We start from the raw sequence: 22,371 nt of genomic DNA on the forward strand, positions 1-22,371 counted from the left end.
CCAAACCTTGGTTTGCTACTTCCTAATTCAGAGCCTTATGCTGAAGACATTTTTGGAAAAAACTCAACAGCTTTATCAGTGAAATATGGGGAAATACTTAAGTGTTTTCATCAATAATTAGTTGATCTGGGGAAGAGAGACTTAGATTACAGTGAATCAGTGTCTACGTATATATAGAATTTCTGTAAGCAGGCCTGGCTGAGTAGCAAATAGCACACACAGGACCATGTTTCTTGCCTCGTTTCGGTGTACATAGTGACATTTTATTGTGGTAGTCTGGACCAGTGAGTAGAGGGTCCCAAAGACTTGAGATCATCCTAGGAAGACAAGTCCTTTACAAAAGATGGTTACCATTAGTTCTGAGAATACAGTTGAGATCTGAGTCTGGATTCCAAAGAATACTGGCAAGGCATATCATAGTAGTGATTAGTCTAAGCTGAGCAGGGCCCAGTACCCAGAGAGTCAAGCCTGGGAGAAGAAAAAAAGCCGAAATGGAACCAGAATGACAACACTTCGTAATGTGGATAAGATCATCACAGATATACAGCTGTACACCAGTGAGCTCCTTGTGGACAGGAATTGAATGCAGTGTAGGCCATATAGCTGTAGGTGCTCAAGATGATTGTGGAAGGAAGGAATGGTTCTGCCTGGCACAAAGGAACACCGGAATGGCTTTTGGTCTGGAGAGTCCAGTACTAGGACAGCTTCCACCCTGCTGCCCCATTGAATCTCTCGGGGAATTTGCTTTGTGCCTGGCTGAGGAAGGTGTGAGCTGCTTCCTTCTCTGTGAGCTCTACAGGAGTAGGCCACTGTTAGGGAGGGCTGCGGCCCCTGGAACATTTTTACCATTGCTCAAAGTAAACATTTGCAGGGTCAGGGGCGGTGGCTCATGCCTGTAATCCCAGCACTTTGGGAGACTGAGGTGGGCAGATCCCTGGAGGTTAGGCGTTCAAGACCAGCCTGGCCAACATGGCAAAATCCCGTCTCTACTAAAAATTAGCGAGGCATGGTGGTACGTGCCTGTAGTCCCACCTACTAGGGAGACTGAGGCAGAAGAATCACTTGAGCCCAGGAGGTTGAGGCTGTGGTGAGCTGAGATCGTGCCACTGTACTCCAGCCTGGGAGACAGAGCAAGATCCTGTCTCAAAAGAAAAAAAAAATGCAGGCCATGTATTCAATCCACTAGATTTCACGACCTTGGTTCTTTGTCAGTAAAATTCAAAGGTGAGTAGTTAGTTGTTGGGAGGGTGACCTTCTGAGACAGGACCAAGGAAGCAGTCAGGAGGGACAGATCCTTCATAAATCCTGACAGAGCATCCTGTAGAAGGTAAAATATCCTTCTGGTTTGGAGGAGCATTTTAAACAAGGATATTTTAAATCAAGTTAGAGAGTCCTAAGCCAAGGACAGCATTTTATATTCAGTACTGGGAAGGTATTTTCTGTCAACAGTAGAAGGTCATACTTCTCTGTTTGGAACAACAGTCTTGTTTCCAGAAATGAAGGATGTGGAATTCTAATATTATTCCAACATTGAAAAGAAAACAGTGTGAGAGTCAGTTTATATGGAAATCGACAGGAGAAGATCACAAGTATACTGACCTATTTTAAATAAGATTTCATGTAGTTACAGTAAAACTTTGGGGAGAAAGTTGTATTCTTTCATGTATACATATTTGAGGGTCAGAAATTTTACATTTGAGAAAGAAAAATTGTAATTCAGCTATGATACCCTGTAAAATTAGGTAAAAATTAAACATTTCAAATAGTATTATCAGTTTTACTGACTAGAAGCATAGTATTTAATACAAATACTATTATAAAATATTTTTTAACAAGAGCCCCTTTTCATAAAACTAAAGCTGTTTAATGTTATTAACAGAGTGGTATGTAATTATTGGGGTAATTCAGTTTTTACTAGCACTATGAATAAATTGTATTACAGAAGATACTTTAATATTTGAGGTTTATACCAAAGTATATAATATAGCCTTCTTTGATAACAATATTTACTTGAATAATGTATTTGATTTTGATCACATATTTTACTTTTTTCAAACAAGGTGGAGAAAAACTCCTCAAATTATTCTATGATGTTGCTATTTTCTGACTGAATCCCAGAACCCTGACCACATACCTCTGTTTTTTTGTTTTTAACCATTTGTGCCTTCCCCCAAGCCCACATGAGTCTTTAAAACTTAATCAGAGGACTTGGCTACTGTAATTTTTTTGGTAAATCATACTATTTATTATTACACAATTGTCACTGTCAAACCTTTAGAGAAGTTTCAGCTACCAAATAATACGAAAAATACTGCAGAGAAAAACTTCTCTTTTCTCAAATTGGAGCAATGGTACATAGCCCAGTTTTGAGCTGATCACTCTAGTTTTAAACAAGCAGCCAAAGGATAACTACTTAAATGCTAAATGCCTTAGTGATTGGTGGTAGCTCAAACTTTAGTTTGAACTTTAAACATAACTGGCTGACCCCTCCTTAAGAGAAGATACTGGCCGGGCGCAGTGGCTCATGCCTGTAATCCCAGCACTTTGGGAGGCCAAGGCGGGTGGATCACGAGGTAAGGAGTTTGAGACCAGCCTGGCCAACAGAGTGAAACCTCGTCTCTACTAAAACTACGAAAAATTAGCCAGGCGTGATGGCAAGCAACTGTAGTCCCAGCTACTTGGGAGGCTGAAGCAGGAGAATCGCTTGAACCCAGGAGACGGAGGTTGCAGTAAGCCAAGATTGCGCCACTGCACTCCACCCTGGGGAACACAGCAAGACTCTGTCTCTTAAAAAAAAAAAAAAAAAAAAGATACCACCGCAGTTTTCCTGGCAGAAAAACCACTGCGACAGCATATGTGCACGTGCCACACCTTTGTTCAAGGCAGAAGGAAGAGGGAAAGCAAAGATACCCATTGACCTTGACAAATGTCCCATTGGCTGGAACTTTGACCAGTAGCCGCTTCTGGCTGTGAAGAATCTGAGAAAGAACATTAGGCTTTTACAGCTGTCAGTTTCAGCAAGAAGCAAAGGAGGAAGAGGTTTGGTCGTGGGGTAAATATATCTATATTATCTGCAGTAGGTCTAATAGATACTCACATTTTTACTGTTTTGCAGCTTTGTGTAGTCTTTTGGAATAATAAAACAATTTCACCTCTGCTGACAAACTTGACATTCCTTTTACTTCTTAAATTTATGGAGGTCTTTGCCCGATTTTTAAGCCATAAAATAGCTGTAGAAAATTGGAAGTCATTGCATTCAAAGCTCATATTAAGTAATGCAGTCTATTTTAACAGGTTGCCGAATCGGGCATATATTTATTGCTGGCCACTTGCCATCCAGCAACAATAGAATGAATGATGATGATGAAGATGATTTTTTTTTTTTAACCATTTTGGAGAAAAAATCAAGTTCTATCAGATTTTAAAGCCCTACCAGAAGTGTTAGAGTAATGCGTTTGCAGGCCCAGGAAGTATTTGCCATCACTTACAAAATACCTCAGATGATCTTCAGTCCATAGAAAATATGATTTTAGGGTGGTAATGATACAGGCATATCAGATGTTAGTGCTTGCCTTAAAGATGGTACTGTATCACATATAGTCTAAAATAATTATTTGCCATTTTTAGTGAAATCTTAGTAACACAGAAGTCTAGATGAAACCATAGAAGAGAGCTTTGAAAAATAATCTGTATCTCAGTACTTTTTCTCTGCATGTGTTTAATAAGAAATCTGATACTGCCATTTAGGGGCAATGTTTAGAGTATTACTGACATTCAAGCTAGTATATTGAGCAATGTGTGTCTTTTCAGTAACATAAAATGAAATTATTAGAGTGTTCTTTTGGTGATGAAACACAGTCCTCGATGAAACCAAGACTCATGGTGATGAAAGAACCGTGTAGGATGCCCAAGTAGAGATGAACAGAAATCTTTCAAAGCAAGGAACTTTAGCTATTAAAATGTATATAAAGCAAAGATCTGTTTCAGTATATGTCAGGTAACTTTTTCCCTACAGGGTACCAGAAGTAAGAGATATTCATATTTTCACTTTCTTAACATAGCAGTACATTTAATGCTTTCCCTGCATCTGCAAGGTTTTCAAAAAAAGAAGTATGGGAAGTTGGTTTTGCATGTCATGTTTCTGAAAGCCTCACTCTTAAACATAATGTAAATTTTTCCAGAATAATGAGATAGGTAACAGAAACATGCAAAGATGTATATCAACAGCACATGAGTAACACTTTATTTGGAAGGCAAGTTTCCCCCAGATTGCATGGGTCACACATTTGGCTCAGGACAGTGTACAAGGTAATATATCTTAGGCTTCATACTCAGTGTGAGTTCGTAGCCAACCTCCATCGCTAAGATCTGATGTTGGGAAAATTACTTAACCTCTTGATTTCTTCATCTGTGCAGTGGAACTCTCACTGGTGAGACTACCTTCCTTGCAGAGTTGTGGTAAGGGATGAGCGGAGAAATGCTTTACATACTTCCTGATGTGTAAATGTTCAATAAATGCTATTTCTATGACAAGGATGATGATAAGAAAATACCTTTTTGGGACATACCAATTATGGATTTTAAGTCTTGTAGAATCACTAGTTGCTACTCCAAGATTATCCTTAAGAACCAGCATTTCTGGTAGTATTACATTTCGTAAGTAAAGTCCTTTTATACATTTTTATTATTGTTACGCCCAGATAATAATTTGTAAAACTGTCATCAGCAGTATGAAAGGATTACTTTCAGAATTTACGAGATCATGGATTCTAGATGACAATGGATATTCCACTTATTAATAATGGACAGTTTTAAGGACAGTTACTTCAGAAGGTTTTGTTTTGTTTTGTTTTTAGGAAAAACAAATTTTCCTATTATATGTGGCATTTTATGGCCAATCTATTTTTTATGAATTCTACCTTCAAATAATAATAACTTAGAGAATTACAATTCATAATCCTTTAATTAAGAAAATAGTGATTTCTGGCCTTAATTTGAAAAGGAAATGCTTATACTGTGCAACTCTCTTCTTTAACAGCTTTATTCATAATTGCCAAAACTTGGAAGCAACCAAGATGTTCCTCAGTAGGTAAATGGATAATTAAACTGCAGTATATCCAGACAATGGAGTATTATTCAGCACTGAAAAGAAATATTATTCAACACTAAAAAGAAATGAGCAATCAAGCAATAAAAGGGCATGGAGGTACCTTAAATACATGTTACTAAGTGAAAGAAGTAACATGGCTACAATGTAAGGCTACATATTTTATGATTCCAATTATATGATATTTTGGATGAAACAAAACTATGCAGATAGTAAATTACTGGGGATTGGGGAGAGTTAGGGATGAATAGATAACATAGAGGATTTTCGTGGCAGTGAAAATACTCTGTATTATACTATGGTGGTAAATACATGCCATTATACATTGTCAAAACCACTGAAATATACAACACTAAGAGTGAGCCTTAATGTAAGTCATGGACTTTGGGTACTAATGATGTGTCAGTGTAGGTCCATCAGTTGTAATAAATGCACGATTCTGGTGCATAATGTTGATAGTGAGGAGGCTGTGCCTTTGGGGGACAGAGGATATATGGGAACTTTGTACTTTCCACTCAGTTTTGCTGTGCATCTAAAACTTCTGTTTTAAAAAAAAAGTCTGTTTTAGAAAACATACACACACAAAAGAAAGGAAAAAGGGGAAATACTTGTGCCCTGCAGTTCTCCTCTTGACAACTGAAGAATGGGGCTTGACTCTCTGGGAATAGCTTGTTTCCAAAAAAAAAAAAAAAGAAGAAGAATAAAAGAATGTAATTTAAAAAGGTAACTATATCTGACTTTGCTCATTTTAATGAAATTCAAGCTAATTCATTTTTATCTATCACTAAATAATTAGTAACTTTATTAACCACTAGTAATACTAGTGATAGCCTCATAGTATTTGTAAAGTTTAAAAAAGGAATCTAAAGGAAAAAAAAAGTTTAGTCTTTGTAAGGTTGACTAATCTGTAAATAAATCTTTTAAAGATAGCATATTTCAATTTGTAAAAGCATTTTGTCACTACTGCAAAAATTAAAATGTAGTGAAAATTTGAAGTTGTAGAATGATAAATGTGTGAGTTAGAATGTTTGGGCTTACCTTTTTATTACAAGTATTGAAAAAAAACCCTTTTGAGATTAGACACTACATGAAAATAGTATTTGTTTTCTATGGAATACTTTTTTAGCTCTCTTTAGGATATTAAGGGAGCATCTATGATAGCCCAGCAAAGAATACCTGTTTTGGCTGGGCACGGTGGCTCACTCCTGTAATCCCAGCACTTTGGGAGGCGAAAGCGGGCAGATCACCTGAGCTCAGGAGGTTGAGACCAGCCTGGCTAACATGGCGAAACCACTTCTCTATTAAAAATACAAAAATTAGCCAGACATCTGTAATTCCAGCTACTCAGTAGGCTGAGGCAGGAGAATCGCTTGAACCCAGGAGGGGGAGATTGCAGTGAGCCAAGATCGCGCCACTGCATTCCAGCCTGGGCGACCAGAGTGAAACTCCATCTCAAAACACACACACACACACACACACACACACACACACACACACACACACAAAACGAATACCTTTTTCTCTTAATCACTAAAGATCTATAGTTGCTGATGCTTCCCCTGTTGGGAAAGCCCTATAAGATCTTGGCCTGGGAACCAAGTGAGGAAGATCACCTGTCACCTCAGGCCTGCAAGGGGTCACTTGCTGGCCTCACATTGACCACAGAGGTCTTAGCAAGGCTAATCTAATGAATTCAGAGTTTCTGTGTTAATTAAAAATCAGCCAAATAAACAGACCAAAAACCTGAGGTTAAACCTTTAAACACAAAGTGACAACTTCTGAACTCAATGACAGCTTCTGCCTGGAGACCATAGTCATTAACCACAAGACAGATATTTCCGATGAGGAAATAACTGCAAATGGTAGACCCTTAGCTGATGCCAAACTATTCTATGTAAGGGAAGTGTTCTCAGCAATAGTGCTTCTTTCCAAAAAGGAATGGACTAGATATTCACATATGAATAAGCCCTTTTCTGACCTCTAACTTTTGAGTTGCTAAATTATTATCCCTTAGAATGTTTTAGAGAAATGGACTTACATTTTGGTCAAGTATTTCTTTTTTTTTTTTTTTCCCTGTACCCTCTTCCGTTTGGTAACAGCACAAGAGTTTTATAAAATAATGTCAAAATTTGGCCATAAAAAAAGAGAACCATTAAATGCATATGATCCAATTTTTTGAGCTAGAGCTAGAAACACTGGCTTTTCCTTAGGAGAACAAGATACTTCTTAGAAACAGAACAATCTGTCCTCTACAAGTAGTGATTACTAGAATTCTCATTTTTTAAAACAGGCTTTATCAGGCATTCTGACTCTTTTTCTAAAGAAATTGCTGTTGCTAACCACGCTTTCATTTCACTGGGGAATTAATGCTCAGTGGCACATTAGAATTCATGCAATAGCATTAAATAATTACTGTTTCTTTATATATCTCTTGCCAACTTAGAAGTACATTAAAATTGGCTGTAGGAGAATTCAGGACACCTCAATCTGAAGAAAATCCGCATCCATATATATATATTCTCCACTCAGCGGATAAGAGGCAACCTTGAGTACCTGGCAACAAACAAATTGCACACATAGCAACAAGAAAAGTCGAATAATATAGAAAGAGGAAAGAGAAGCTGGTCTACATTAGCTCCCGTGGTGGTAGTAAACCTCAGAAAATATCAGATCTGTAGACAGCAGCTTGGCATGAGGAGAGGAATCCATGGTTTTCCATAAATCTAGTGACAGGTCAGGTCGGGTAGGGCAACACCATCTTGTCTGCCCAAGTAGCATACAGGGCAGGAGGAGAAAAGTTAGGTACAGAGCTGGAATCAAGAGCCAAAGTGGAGGAGGAGGAAGGCTCGGAGAGTTGAAGGATGTAGGGCAGGCAAGGAAAGGTGGTACTGTGAGGGTCTTCAGTTGAGCCAGCTCCCAAGCCTGATTCGGTGTGTCATTTGGTGCCACACCTGGCCACAGCTGCTTAGACCCCAGTGAGGGCTGCCCTCTGTGCGTGGAGCAGCAGGAGGGCTCAGGGGCCTCAGATGACTGTCTGAGGTTTGCAAGCAGCAAAAAGTGAGGGCTCTGTTCAGTGTATAGTGGAGAAAATCAGAATGAGAGAGTTCCCAGCCTTGCTCTTCTGTACACTACCTTGGGCCTTAGCTTCATCTGTAAAACAGGGATAATAATACCCCAGAGAGGGTGTCCTAAGGATTGGATGTGTTAAATTATATCGAATTCCCTTCACAGTGCAATGTGGTAGCTGTTTGACGAAGTTAATTCACTTCCTCCTTTACAGCCTCAGACTCCATAACCCATGATGACGACAGCTCCTACAGTTTCATTTGTAGAACAAAATAATACTTTCTAAAATGTGAAACTACTACTCATCCAGTGAAAGAATTAAGAAGCTTACACATAATGCTTTATATACCTCAGATCTCAAAGACTTGCTAATTTGTGGCAAAGAGAAAGCACATATGGTGCTACCAGAGCAGTCCAGGAAGCTGGCTCTGAAGGGCAGCCTATGCTAAAAGTGAAATAGAAGCTCCTCGCTGAGCTATGGGAACCAGGGCTAGTGGGAAGCCGCATGCCCAAAGACCTAAAAACAGAGTGGTTAGTTCTAGACGTGTGCCTGTAAAGTAGGGGTTGCAGTGCAAACTGCTGGGCTGTGGGCTAACTGTGGCTCAGAGATTTTTTTTTTTTCAACCCTTAGCCAGTGTAGTATTTTTTTTTTTTTAAATAGCTTTAGTCGGGGGCTTGACTCTCGTTTATTCACTTCTAGTTGCCGTAGACCTGGTGGTTCTGTTCCTGTCTGGCCCTTCAAATGTTCTGACCCCTTTTTTGAGCCCACCGCAGAGCAGGGGCACAAACCAGAGAGCAGACGGTGGACTCAGAACCAGGAACTGAATGTATCCTATCCCTTTGTCCTAGGGTTGCCAGGTGAAATATAGCACTTTCAGTTAAATTTGAATTTCAGATAAACAACTTTTGTGTGTGTGTGTGTGTGTGTAAGCGGGTTCTGTGTAATATTTCCATTTCCTAAATCTGGCAATACTGCTTTATTCCCACTTATAATTCTCATCCTCACAACTGTAGGTACTAAGTAGTAATTATCATTGTAACATTGAGGTAAAGAATCTTGAAAATAGAACACCTCAGCAGCCTTTGGGACAGAGAGAGGGGATACATTTATTTCAGCATTTGAAATAGCATGTGAATGAGTGTTTGAATTTGATATGGGGTAAAATTGGAAACTATCATGGCTAGAGGGCTTTTATTTTTTTCACGTACTGGGTGATGACAGCTAGAAGGTGACTGGAGGTGGCCCTCGCTCACTGAAGAATCATGTAAGGACAAGGATCATTCCTAAGACTGTCTTGGGTGGCATCTTGATACCTGTTACATGAGAGGATGCTAAGTACTTTCAGATGTAATTGTGGTAGACTCCAGGCAGGCAGTCTTTGTGAAGGCGGAGTCACATCAGGCTCTGCACTGTCACCTCTTGGTGACATTGGCCTCTTTTCTTTCCTATCCCGGAATTGCTCTGCCCACTCTGAGTTCAGCTAAAGTTCAAAGCATCAAAGGAAGGAGAACTTCCTTCCTAAGTTCTCCCTTATCTCTGTTTAACCACCTGAAGCCTAGGAGGACTCTGAGGAGGTGGCGTGCATGGATAAAGGTCAGCCAGGTTCATTGAGTGTCTTCTAGTCAGGTGCCCTGTCACACCTGATCTCCTCACTGTGCTGTAAGGGAGATAATATTTATTTTTTTAATAAGCTTTATTTTCTGAGCAGTTTTAGGCTCATAGCAAAATTAAGCAGAAAGTATAGAAAGTTCCCATATACCCCCTGTCCCCACACCGGCACAACCTCGCAATTTCAGCACCTCAGCCCACACTGGTGCATTTGTTAAAATGGGTTATTCTTTTTTAAAGATGAGAGAACTAAGGGGTAGAAGGGCGGACCCTGAGGCACCCGGCTTCAGGCTTATCCACTGTGACCTGCTCTGCCATGTGCCTGTGACCTGCCTCAGTATCTGGTCTTTCGCTGCCCAGTGGTCCTTCTGGCCCTCCAGATCTTCATTCTCATAAGGAAATGTCAGTGGTGGGGATAGCATTAGATAAGCAGAGGAAGGGGTGGTTAGATTGCTGTCTTTTGTTCATCCATGGAGAAATTCTCTTCCAATGGATAAGTAAAGGTTTAGAGAAATTGTGAATTAATTTCCTCCAAGTTGCTTTTTGTCTATGTCCCTCCCTTCTGTTTTCCAAGATTGAAAGAAATAAGGTTGATTCAGTGACCCTAAAAATATATTATCTGAAAGTTCTAGAAGTTACTTTTATATGACAGCCAAGTAATTTTAAGCAAAGTTTGATGGAAATTGCTGTCAGGCTTTTAAAGTCACTGTTTTTCAAAGCATCAATGCTAAGTGTAGTTTTAAGAGAAATGGCACATCACTTTCAGGTTTAACAATCAGTGAGTTAGAGTGCTCTTCCACCTCAGAGCTTGCCTAAACCAGGCACAGCCCCTTGTGTCCCCAAGAACAGCAGGGACATGATTGTCACTGGACCACAGAGCTTCTTCCCTTTCATGACAGCAGACTGTTATATAAATGAGTCAAAGATGGCCTCTGTCTGTTGGTCTCTAGGTTATTTCCTCACTGCAGGCTGAGATTCATTAACTCAAGAGCCCACCAACACCAAACTAATTTTTATACATCGAATTATTTTTAAAATAGCCCAAATAAGCAGATTTTTAGCTATTTAGAGCCTGCCTTACACATTCTGTGAAAACTTACTTAGCATCTGTTGGCCGTTGATAAGATAGAGCTTTGTGGTTTTAAGACACTGAGCTGCTACTGCCCTTCAAAGTTCTCTGACATAGAGATACTCCACCATGCTGTGAAGTGACATCACTTAGTCCTAAGCCCTCATTCTAATGCATCTCTCCCTTGGGAGTTCCTTCGCCCTCCTCCCCTTCTGCATGGCGACCTACTCACCGTATGCCTCTGGATGCCCTCGCATGCAACCCTGTACAAAGCACTACTCATTAAAGCTTGTTGTGTGTTAACTGCCTCTGTGGTCCTGTCTTTTTCCCAGATCAACTTCAAATCCCTTGAACAAACACCCCCTACACAGTAGTACCTTGGCACAACTAAGATTTTATGAAAGCCAGTGTATGAACTTCCAGAACTAAAGATCACCCCACATTGCCTTACCCCTGGAGTGGACCCTTCTACTCTGCCTTTCTTCCTCCATCTTTTGGATACCAAATAGTTCTGTATATTTTTTAAATGTATATATTGATAAAGAGCTTGTGTATGATATAGATTTGCCTGGTTTCACATATATTTGTCCCTTGTATTTATGTGTTATACTAGGAAAAATTATGAAACTCTTTTAGATTGCAAAGATCACAGATATTCTTAGGTTTTTAATAAAAGTAACTATAATGCCTAAAATGCATTGAGCACTTACTGTGTGTCGGGCAACGTGCTAAGCTCTTTACATGCATTGTTTTATGTAATCATCACCACAACCAATGAGGTGTTTTTATTCACATGCAGAAAGTGGGCTCAGAGAGATTAATTGCCTCACTTAGAGTCACACTGACGATCGCAGAGCTCAGATATGAACCCAGTTTCTCAGATGTGTGCGCCTGTGATCCGCTCTTACCATTACTCCTCAGTAAATGAGAAACTTTTCTACAAGTACACATGGAGAAGTAAGCAAACAGTCTCAGCAGGCAAAGAGGAAAAGGGAAGATGATTCATCAACATTCAGGACTCAGCAGCATCGTTGATCGTTCTATAGCAGCTGTATAGGCCTAACACAGTTCCACTGGGGAACCATCCAAGTGGCAACATCATCTCTGTCTCAGCCGCCTCTTAACTTTTTTCGCCTTCCTTTCTCCTCTTTTTTCTCATGGCTTCTGCTTCATGGCCCTTTCTCCTGTGTGTTTGTACTTCTCTGTTTCTATGTCGCTCTCTGGCCTCTAGGTTCTCTCTGAATGTCTCCCAGTTACACTTCCCTAGGTAGAGTGGATGGTTGGGTTGTCTCGCCCAATGCATTAGTGAGAATTGCACACCAGGGCGCCTCGCCTTGGAGGCTCATGGCTGGCTCACAGCTCTCTGCCTTTGAATTGGGCTCCAGGCCCTGGTTCATTCAGCTGGGCCAGCATCACATCCTATAAACTATGGAAATTTTATGTAAGATCCCATAGAAGGAGGCCATAAGTGGGACTTGAACTTGTAGGCTTCAATGAAATAGGGCAATGAAAGCCCGAAGTTTTCCTAAGATCTGTCTGGCAAAATCATGTAATTTTCAAATACTTTTAATGTGTCTAATATGAAAATTTAAAGATTATATGTTTAAAACTTTAGCAAATAGAAGTATTTGCTAAAAGTAGTTCTAGCAATAAATATGCAGGATATGAAATCTGTGCATACTAGGGAAATTCCAACGTACTTCTTCAGTGTGCTTGATTAGATCAGGACATTAAACTTAAATTGTTAGAAACAACAATAGAGTTGTATACAACATTCAATTAGTTTTCCTAGTCTTCTATTTCATAAACATTTAGTGAGTATGTAAGCAGGCAGTATCTTCTGTTTCCATACATTATCAATGAGATTATAAGTGAGACACAGTCCTATATACTTCCCTTTCAATCCTTTAGAATCTTAACTTTTCATAGTGTGGCAGATACTCAATAAATGACCTGGCCTAATTAATCAGCCCCGATGCCAATTGAGAAGAAAGTACAAATCAAAGAATCTTTTCTTATAAGCATGGAGTCAAGGGGAAGTAATACTATTTCTTTAATGCCTTATACCCAATTTAATATTTTCTGGGTTAAAATAATGGGTTGCAATTATGAAATTTTGGGTCCTTTCTTTCCTTTCACACAGTGTGTCAGCCGTACCTTTCACCGGAGCAAATAGACGTATGCAGGAAAAAAACATCTTTGGCTTGCTTTTGGTTTATCTTTTTTTGTGAGGGTTTCACTACTGCATTTGAAATTTGGACCCATTTTACTTCTACATGGAATGTCAGGCTGTAGAACCCTAATTAAGTTGATGAAAGACTACAAAAGAAACCTAAGGAGCCTGTGAAGAGGGGGGATCAATTCTATCCTTGTTAGTAGTTAAATTTTAGAAGTGACTTCCTTGTCCTACCAGCTCATGAGAACTGGGTCTAGAGAACTTAAATTACTTCATCCCCATCGCCACTCAGCTGGGTAATGCCTTAATACTACAAAATTAAAAGCTGGTAGCCTTTTGATGTTTTCTAATATTTGTGTAAGTCGTAAATCTAAGTTAACAAGTTGATTTTATTTGTGACTTTCAAATTGAAGCTCATAGTTAGTCTATGTATGCATACACGCACATGCACACAATGTCTTATAGTTAACTTTAATGCGCTAAATCATTTCCAGAGGTGATCAGCTGGTGGAATTGGTTAACAATATGACTGTTCCTCTTTACAATTGCTGGATAAACCCCTCCAATTCAGGGCATTTTGACCACATCATTTTCTTCTTTTCTAACTGTAACTCATAGAAATCCCATGGGATCAGGAACCCATTTTGAGAAATATGTCAGCAACTTTTGAAATGTAGGAAACTAACCAATTAGTGTCAGCTTTTCCCTTGAGGGAATAAAATAGGAAAAGTTAATATATGCTACAGAGGTTACTTTAGGAGATCCTCTACTAGTGGTACATTGTATAAATGATCATTTTTGACAAAGCTGAAACAAATCATCATAACTTTTTTTTTTCTGTTTTGATGTTCAGTATATTCCAAAAGTTTTTGAATTTATAAAGTGTCTTTGGAAATTTACAAGAATGAAGGATTTACTAAATGTAGTACATGTAATGGGAAAACCAAATAAAACTCAAATATAATCTCTAGGTGTTCTATAGATTTTTTTATATACCTAGTCTTTCAGAGGCTCATTGGTTTCTATTTTTCTGTGATGTGAATTAAATTAGTTTTAATGTAGATTTAAAATTTAATAAACATGTGATTACCTGCCATCTGTCAAGCAATATGCAAGGTGCAAAAACACACACCATGCTCATGTATTCCTTAGATACATCCTGTAAGAAATTATCCCAAATTTTCAGATAAGAATCACAAAAGCTATGACTCATCCTTAAGTTTGTGACTAATCAGTGGCATTGTAGGGATTATAAATCAAGTCATGTGACCCTCAAATCTATTTTACTTCTCAACAAAATTAATTTATAACAAAAAAATCGGGGGGGGGCGGAGCAAGATGGCCGAATAGGAACAGCTCCAGTCTCCAACTCCCAGCGCGAGCGACACAGAAGACCGGTGATTTCTGCATTTTCAACTGAGGTACTGGGTTCATCTCACTGGGGAGTGCCGGACGATCAGTGCTGGTCAGCTGCTGCAGCCCGACCAGCGAGAGCTGAAGCAGGGCGAGGCATTGCCTCACCTGGGAAGCGCAAGGGGGAAGGGAATCCCTTTTCCTAGCCAGGGGAACTGAGACACACAACACCTGGAAAATCGGGTAACTCCCACCCCAATACTGCGCTTTAAGCAAACAGGCACACCAGGAGATCATATCCCACACCTGGCCGGGAGGGTCCCACACCCACGGAGCCTCCCTCATTGCTAGCACAGCAGTCTGTGATCTACCGGCAAGGCAGCAGCGAGGCTGGGGGAGGGGCGCCCGCCATTGCTGAGGCTTAAGTAGGTAAACAAAGCTGCTGGTAAGCTCGAACTGGGTGGAGCTCACAGCAGCTCAAGGAAACCTGCCTGTCTCTGTAGACTCCACCTCTGGGGACAGGGCAATAACAAACACAGCCGAAACCTCTGCAGACGCAAACGACTCTGACAGCTTTGAAGAGAGCAGTGGATCTCCCAACACGGAGGTTGAGATCTGAGAAGGGACAGACTCCCTGCTCAAGTGGGTCCCTGACCCCTGAGTAGCCTAACTGGGAGACATCCCCCACTAGGGGCAGTCTGACACCCCACACCTCACAGGGTGGAGTACACCCCTGAGAGGAAGCTTCCAAAGCAAGAATCAGACAGGTACACTCGCTGTTCAGAAATATTCTATCTTCTGCAGCCTCTGCTGCTGATACCCAGGCAAACAGGGTCTGGAGTGGACCTCAAGCAATCTCCAACAGACCTACAGCTGAGGGTCCTGACTGTTAGAAGGAAAACTATCAAACAGGAAGGACACCTACACCAAAACCCCATCAGTACATCACCATCATCAAGACCAGAGGCAGATAAAACCACAAAGATGGGGAAAAAGCAGGGCAGAAAAGCTGGAAATTCAAAAAATAAGAGCGCATCTCCCCCTGCAAAGGAGCGCAGCTCATCACCAGCAACGGATCAAAGCTGGACAGAGAATGACTTTGACGAGATGAGAGAAGAAGGCTTCAGTCCATCAAATTTCTCAGAGCTAAAGGAGGGATTATGTACCCAGCGCAAAGAAACTAAAAATCTTGGAAAAAAAGTGGAAGAATTGATGGCTAGAGTAATTAATGCAGAGAAGGTCATAAACGAAATGAAAGAGATGAAAACCATGACACGAGAAATACGTGACAAATGCACAAGCTTCAGTAACTGACTCGATCAACTGGAAGAAAGAGTATCTGCGATTGAGGATCAAATGAATGAAATGAAGCGAGAAGAGAAACCAAAAGAAAAAAGAAGAAAAAGAAATGAACAAAGCCTGCAAGAAGTATGGGATTATGTAAAAAGACCAAATCTACGTCTGATTGGGGTGCCTGAAAGTGAGGGGGAAAATGGAACCAAGTTGGAAAACACTCTTCAGGATATCATCCAGGAGAACTTCCCCAACCTAGTAGGGCAGGCCAACATTCAAATCCAGGAAATACAGAGAACGCCACAAAGATACTCCTCGAGAAGAACAACTCCAAGACACATAATTGCCAGATTCACCAAAGTTGAAATGAAGGAAAAAATGTTAAGGGCAGCCAGAGAGAAAGGTCGGGTTACCCACAAAGGGAAGCCCATCAGACTAATAGCAGATCTCTCAGCAGAAACTCTCCAAGCCAGAAGAGAGTGGGGGCCAATATTCAACATTCTTAAAGAAAAGAATTTTAAACCCAGAATTTCATATCCAGCCAAACTAAGTTTCATAAGTGAAGGAGAAATAAAATCCTTTCCAGATAAGCAAATGCTTAGAGATTTTGTCACCACTAGGCCTGCCTTACAAGAGACCCTGAAGGAAGCACTAAACATGGAAAGGAACAACCGGTACCAGCCATTGCAAAAACATGCCAAAATGTAAAGACCATCGAGGCTAGGAAGAAACTGCATCAACTAACGAGCAAAATAACCAGTTAATATCATAATGGCAGGATCAAGTTCACACATAACAATATTAACCTTAAATGTAAATGGACTAAATGCTCCAATTAAAAGACATAGACTGGCAAACTGGATAAAGAGTCAAGACCCATCAGTCTGCTGTATTCAGGAGACCCATCTCACACGCAGAGACACACATAGGCTCAAAATAAAGGGATGGAGGAAGATTTACCAAGCAAATGGAGAACAAAAAAAAGCGGGGGTTGCAATACTAGTCTCTGATAAAACAGACTTTAAACCATCAAAGATCAAAAGAGACAAAGAAGGCCATTACATAATGGTAAAGGGATCAATTCAACAGGAAGAGCTAACTATCCTAAATATATATGCACCCAATACAGGAGCACCCAGATTCATCAAGCAAGTCCTTAGAGACTTACAAAGAGACTTAGACTCCCATACAATAATAATGGGAGACTTCAACACTCCACTGTCAACATTAGACAGATCAACGAGACAGAAAGTTAACAAGGATATCCAGGAATTGAACTCATCTCTGCAGCAAGCAGACCTAATAGACATCTATAGAACTCTCCACCCCAAATCAACAGAATATACATTCTTCTCAGCACCACATCGTACTTACTCCAAAATCGACCACGTAATTGGAAGTAAAGCACTCCTCAGCAAATGTACAAGAACAGAAATTATAACAAACTGTCTCTCAGACCACAGTGCAATCAAACTAGAACTCAGGACTAAGAAACTCAATCAAAACCGCTCAACTACATGGAAACTGAACAACCTGCTCCTGAATGACTACTGGGTACAGAACGAAATGAAGGCAGAAATAAAGATGTTCTTTGAAACCAATGAGAACAAAGATACAACATACCAGAATCTCTGGGACACATTTAAAGCAGTGTGTAGAGGGAAATTTATAGCACTAAATGCCCACAAGAGAAAGCAGGAAAGATTTAAAATCGACACTCTAACATCGCAATTAAAAGAACTAGAGAAGCAAGAGCAAACACATTCGAAAGCTAGCAGAAGGCAAGAAATAACTAAGATCAGAGCAGAACTGAAGGAGATAAGAGACACAAAAAACTCTCCAAAAAATCAATGAATCCAGGATTTGGTGTTTTGAAAAGATCAACAAAATTGACAGACCACTAGCAAGACTAATAAAGAAGAAAAGAGAGAAGAATCAAATCGACGCAATTAAAAATGATAAAGGGGATATCACCACCGACCCCACAGAAATACAAACTACCATCAGAGAATACTATAAACACCTCTACGCAAATGAACTGGAAAATCTAGAAGAAATGGATAATTTCCTGGACACTTACACTCTTCCAAGACTAAACCAGGAAGAAGTTGAATCCCTGAATAGACCAATAGTAGGCTCTGAAATTGAGGCAATAATTAATAGCCTACCAACCAAAAAAAGTCCAGGACCAGATGGATTCACAGCTGAATTCTACCAGAGGTACAAGGAGGAGTTGGTACCATTCCTTCTGAAGCTATTCCAATCAATAGAAAAAGAGGGAATCCTCCCTAACTCATTTTATGAGGCCAACATCATCCTGATACCAAAGGCTGGCAGAGACACAACAAAAAAAGAGAATTTTAGACCAATACCCCTGATGAACATCGATGCAAAAATCCTCAATAAAATACTGGCAAACCGGATTCAGCAACACATCAAAAAGCTTATCCACCATGATCAACTGGGCTTCATCCCTGGGATGCAAGGCTGGTTCAACATTCAGAAATCAATAAACATAATCCAGCATACAAACAGAACCAAAGACAAGAACCACATGATTATCTCAATAGATGCAGAAAAGGCTTTTGACAAAATTCAACAGCCCTTCATGCTAAAAACGCTCAATAAATTCGGTATTGATGGAACGTACCTCAAAATAATAAGAGCTATTTATGACAAACCCACAGCCAATATCATACTGAATGGGCAAAAACTGGAAAAATTCCCTTTGAAAACTGGCACAAGACAGGGATGCCCTCTCTCACCACTCCTATTCAACATAGTGCTGGAAGTTCTGGCTAGGGCAATCAGGCAAGAGAAAGAAATCAAGGGTATTCAGTTAGGAAAAGAAGAAGTCAAACTGTCCCTGTTTGCAGATGACATGATTGTATATTTAGAAAACCCCATTGTCTCAGCCCAGAATCTCCTTAAGCTGATAAGCAACTTCAGCAAAGTCTCAGGATACAAAATTAATGTGCAAAAATCACAAGCATTCTTATACACCAGTAACAGACAAACAGAGAGCCAAATCAGGAATGAACTTCCATTCACAATTGCTTCAAAGAGAATAAAATACCTAGGAATCCAACTTACAAGGGATGTAAAGGACCTCTTCAAGGACAACTACAAACCACTGCTCAGTGAAATCAAAGAGGACACAAACAAATGGAAGAACATACCATGCTCATGGATAGGAAGAATCAATATCGTGAAAATGGCCATACTGCCCAAGGTAATTTATAGATTCAATGCCATCCCCATCAAGCTACCAATGAGTTTCTTCACAGAATTGGAAAAAACTGCTTTAAAGTTCAAATGGAACCAAAAAAGAGCCCGCATCTCCAAGACAATCCTAAGTCAAAAGAACAAAGTTGGAGGCATCACGCTACCTGACTTCAAACTATACTACAAGGCTACAGTAACCAAAACAGCATGGTACTGGTACCAAAACAGAGATATAGACCAATGGAACAGAACCGAGTCCTCAGAAATAATACCACACATCTACAGTCATCTGATCTTTGACAAACCTGAGAGAAACAAGAAATGGGGAAAGGATTCCCTATTTAATAAATGGTGCTGGGAAAATTGGCTAGCCATAAGTAGAAAGCTGAAACTGGATCCTTTCCTTACTCCCTATACGAAAATTAATTCAAGATGGATTAGAGACTTAAATGTTAAACCTAATACCATAAAAATCCTAGAGGAAAACCTAGGTAGTACCATTCAGGACATAGGCATGGGCAAAGACTTCATGTCTAAAACACCAAAAGCAACAGCAGCAAAAGCCAAAATTGACAAATGGGATCTCATTAAACTAAAGAGCTTCTGCACAGCAAAAGAAACTACCATCAGAGTGATCAGGCAACCTACAGAATGGGAGAAAATATTTGCAATCTACTCATCTGACAAAGGGCTAATATCCAGAACCTACAAAGAACTCAAACAAATTTACAAGAAAAAAACAAACAACCCCATCAAAAAGTGGGCAAAGGATATGAACAGACATTTCTCAAAAGAAGACATTCATACAGCCAACAGACACATGAAAAAATGCTCATCATCACTGGCCATCAGAGAAATGCAAATCAAAACCACAATGAGATACCATCTCACACCAGTTAGAATGGCGATCATTAAAAAGTCAGGAAACAACAGGTGCTGGAGAGGATGTGGAGAAATAGGAACACTTTTACACTGTTGGTGGGATTGTAAACTAGTTCAACCATTATGGAAAACGGTATGGCGATTCCTCAAGGATCTAGAACTAGATGTACCATATGACCCAGCCATCCCATTACTGGGTATATACCCAAAGGATTATAAATTATGCTGCTATAAAGACACATGCACACGTATGTTTATTGCAGCACTATTCACAATAGCAAAGACTTGGAATCAACCCAAATGTCCATCAGTGACAGATTGGATTAAGAAAATGTGGCACATATACACCATGGAATACTATGCAGCCATCAAAAAGGATGAGTTTGTGTCCTTTGTAGGGACATGGATGCAGCTGGAAACCATCATTCTTAGCAAACTATCACAAGAACAGAAAACCAAACACCGCATGTTCTCACTCATAGGTGGGAACTGAACAATGAGATCACTTGGACTCAGGAAGGGGAACATCACACACAGGGGCCTATCATGGGGAGGGGGGAGGGGAAGAGGGATTGCATTGGGAGTTATACCTGATGTAAATGACAAGTTGATGGGTGCAGCACAGCAACATGGCACAAGTATACATATGTAACAAACCTGCACGTTATGCACATGTACCCTGCAACTTAAAGTATAATAATAATAAATAAATTAAAAAAAAAAAAGAAAAAAATCCTAAAACTACTATCATATACATATTCTTTTGATTGTTGGAAGATCAATAATCTGATTCAGTAAAGGAAGATTTTGTTGCTGACTCGTTAAAGGAAGGTGATGCAATGTGTTGGTTAATGCCGTGGGCTTTGGAGTCAGGTCAGCTTGGAGATGAACCCTGGCACCTTGTCTATGGGAAAATGTGATGACTTTGACTAAAGTTGTTTTTTTAACTTCCAAGCCTCAGTTTCTTCATTTCCCTAACAATGGTAATAAAACATATTTCATAGGGTTGTAACAGGAATTGGTTACAATACTAAAGTCACAGTATTTAGCAGAGTACTCAGCAGAGAATACTGATTCTTGGTAACTGTTGGTAATAATAGTGGTGAGTTAGGAAGGTAATTTACAAATTGGTTAAAGATGCTGATTGTTTTGTTCAGGAACGTATGAAAACTTTGTTATTAATAAAATGATATTGATCTCAATGAAGATTTTGAGTGGTAAATGGCCCATAAATAATATCTATAACTTTATGTGATGCTTTAAGATACTCTGAAATATGGAGCCAGATTGGAACATTTTCCAATTATGTCCATATTTTGACTACTGTTGATAATAAATTGGGGGTGGTGGCATGAATAAGTTATAGACAGTTGAAGCATCCCAACCCGTTTAAAAAATATGTGTACAAAAATAATTATGTGTTCTTTGAGTCATTGAAAAAAATTTATACAACTAATTTATGGCAGAGGGGTTTGGCTTTTAAAACCATTATTGGTGCATGGACCCTCAATTAGGAATATACTGGATCAATCTTCAGTTACATACATATACACACATATGTATCCAATTAAAGATTGATCACGTTAAAATAAACAAGCATTTCCAAAATCTAGGCATGATCACAGTTTTATTTTTTATTTCTTGTAAATATTTTAAAATACTTCTCCATATAGTCTTGGTCAAGAAACATCAAAGTGATTTAAAGGGATAACCTGAATATTTATCTGTAAGCTGTGAGGTCAACAAAGTAAGAAGAACTTTGTGCAAAAATATGAATTTTAAAGATAGTCTTTGCAGAATTAATCTGTTATGAAAATGAACTAGATAAATGTAGACATGGTTCATACTTTTAAGATAAGCTAAATTCCTGTTGTTGGGAACTGACTTTTGAAAATGGTATTTGTATTAAATGGGATTAAACGAACTCAAAAAGAAAACTTTCCATTTGTAAACATAAAAGGGTAGTGTGTATGTGTACGAGCATGTTTATATGAGCATGTGTCTTCTGGTTTATATAATCATAACCCTTTTACTTAGTCATCCTTTTAACTAATGAATTTTAATGTTTCAGCCTTTGCTCTTCCATATATTACCTATTTTGTAGGAAAAACATCTCCATTCAAATTATAATCCTGTTTTTATTTTATTTCTCAGATGATGAAACATGCTTGGAATAATTATAAAGGTTATGCCTGGGGATTAAATGAACTGAAACCTATATCAAAAGGAGGCCATTCAAGCAGTTTATTTGGTGAGTAGATGTGCTTTGGTTTCTTAGTGACTTAGTAACTTCTCAGTAACTTAGTAACTTCTCCCCAATTGCTTCAGCTTATGGATGGTGAAGAAGTCTGTGTAATATGGCCCAGGCCATTTGGTTAGGAAACTTGCACACCTGATGGAATTAGGTAAGGATTGTGCATAGTGTGTCCTTCGGTTAGAGTAGTGGCTGCGTATTCGAATAACCTGCGTAACTTTAAAGAGTACTGATTCCTGGAGCATACTTATAAAGATTCTCACTTAATGTTTATAGGGTGCAGTATCAGGATTTTTGGCCTCTGGGGTGATTCCCACCATAGAAGCACTTGGTGGGC

General features: G+C 39.4%; 1 protein-coding gene across 2 annotated transcripts in view; it reads left to right on the forward strand.

Moving 5' to 3' along the window:
* MAN1A1 (mannosidase alpha class 1A member 1) overlaps nt 1-22,371 on the forward strand; it is a 177,336-nt gene that overhangs the window by 26,918 nt on the left and 128,047 nt on the right. For both annotated transcript variants that reach the window (XM_050788747.1, XM_050788748.1), the window contains exon 3: nt 21,935-22,031. In XM_050788747.1, coding sequence (XP_050644704.1) covers nt 21,935-22,031 — 97 coding nt within the window. The remainder of the gene's footprint in view (nt 1-21,934; nt 22,032-22,371) is intronic.

This window comes from Macaca thibetana, chromosome 4, assembly GCF_024542745.1.
Source record: "Macaca thibetana thibetana isolate TM-01 chromosome 4, ASM2454274v1, whole genome shotgun sequence".
Classification (NCBI taxonomy): Eukaryota; Metazoa; Chordata; class Mammalia; order Primates; family Cercopithecidae; genus Macaca; species Macaca thibetana.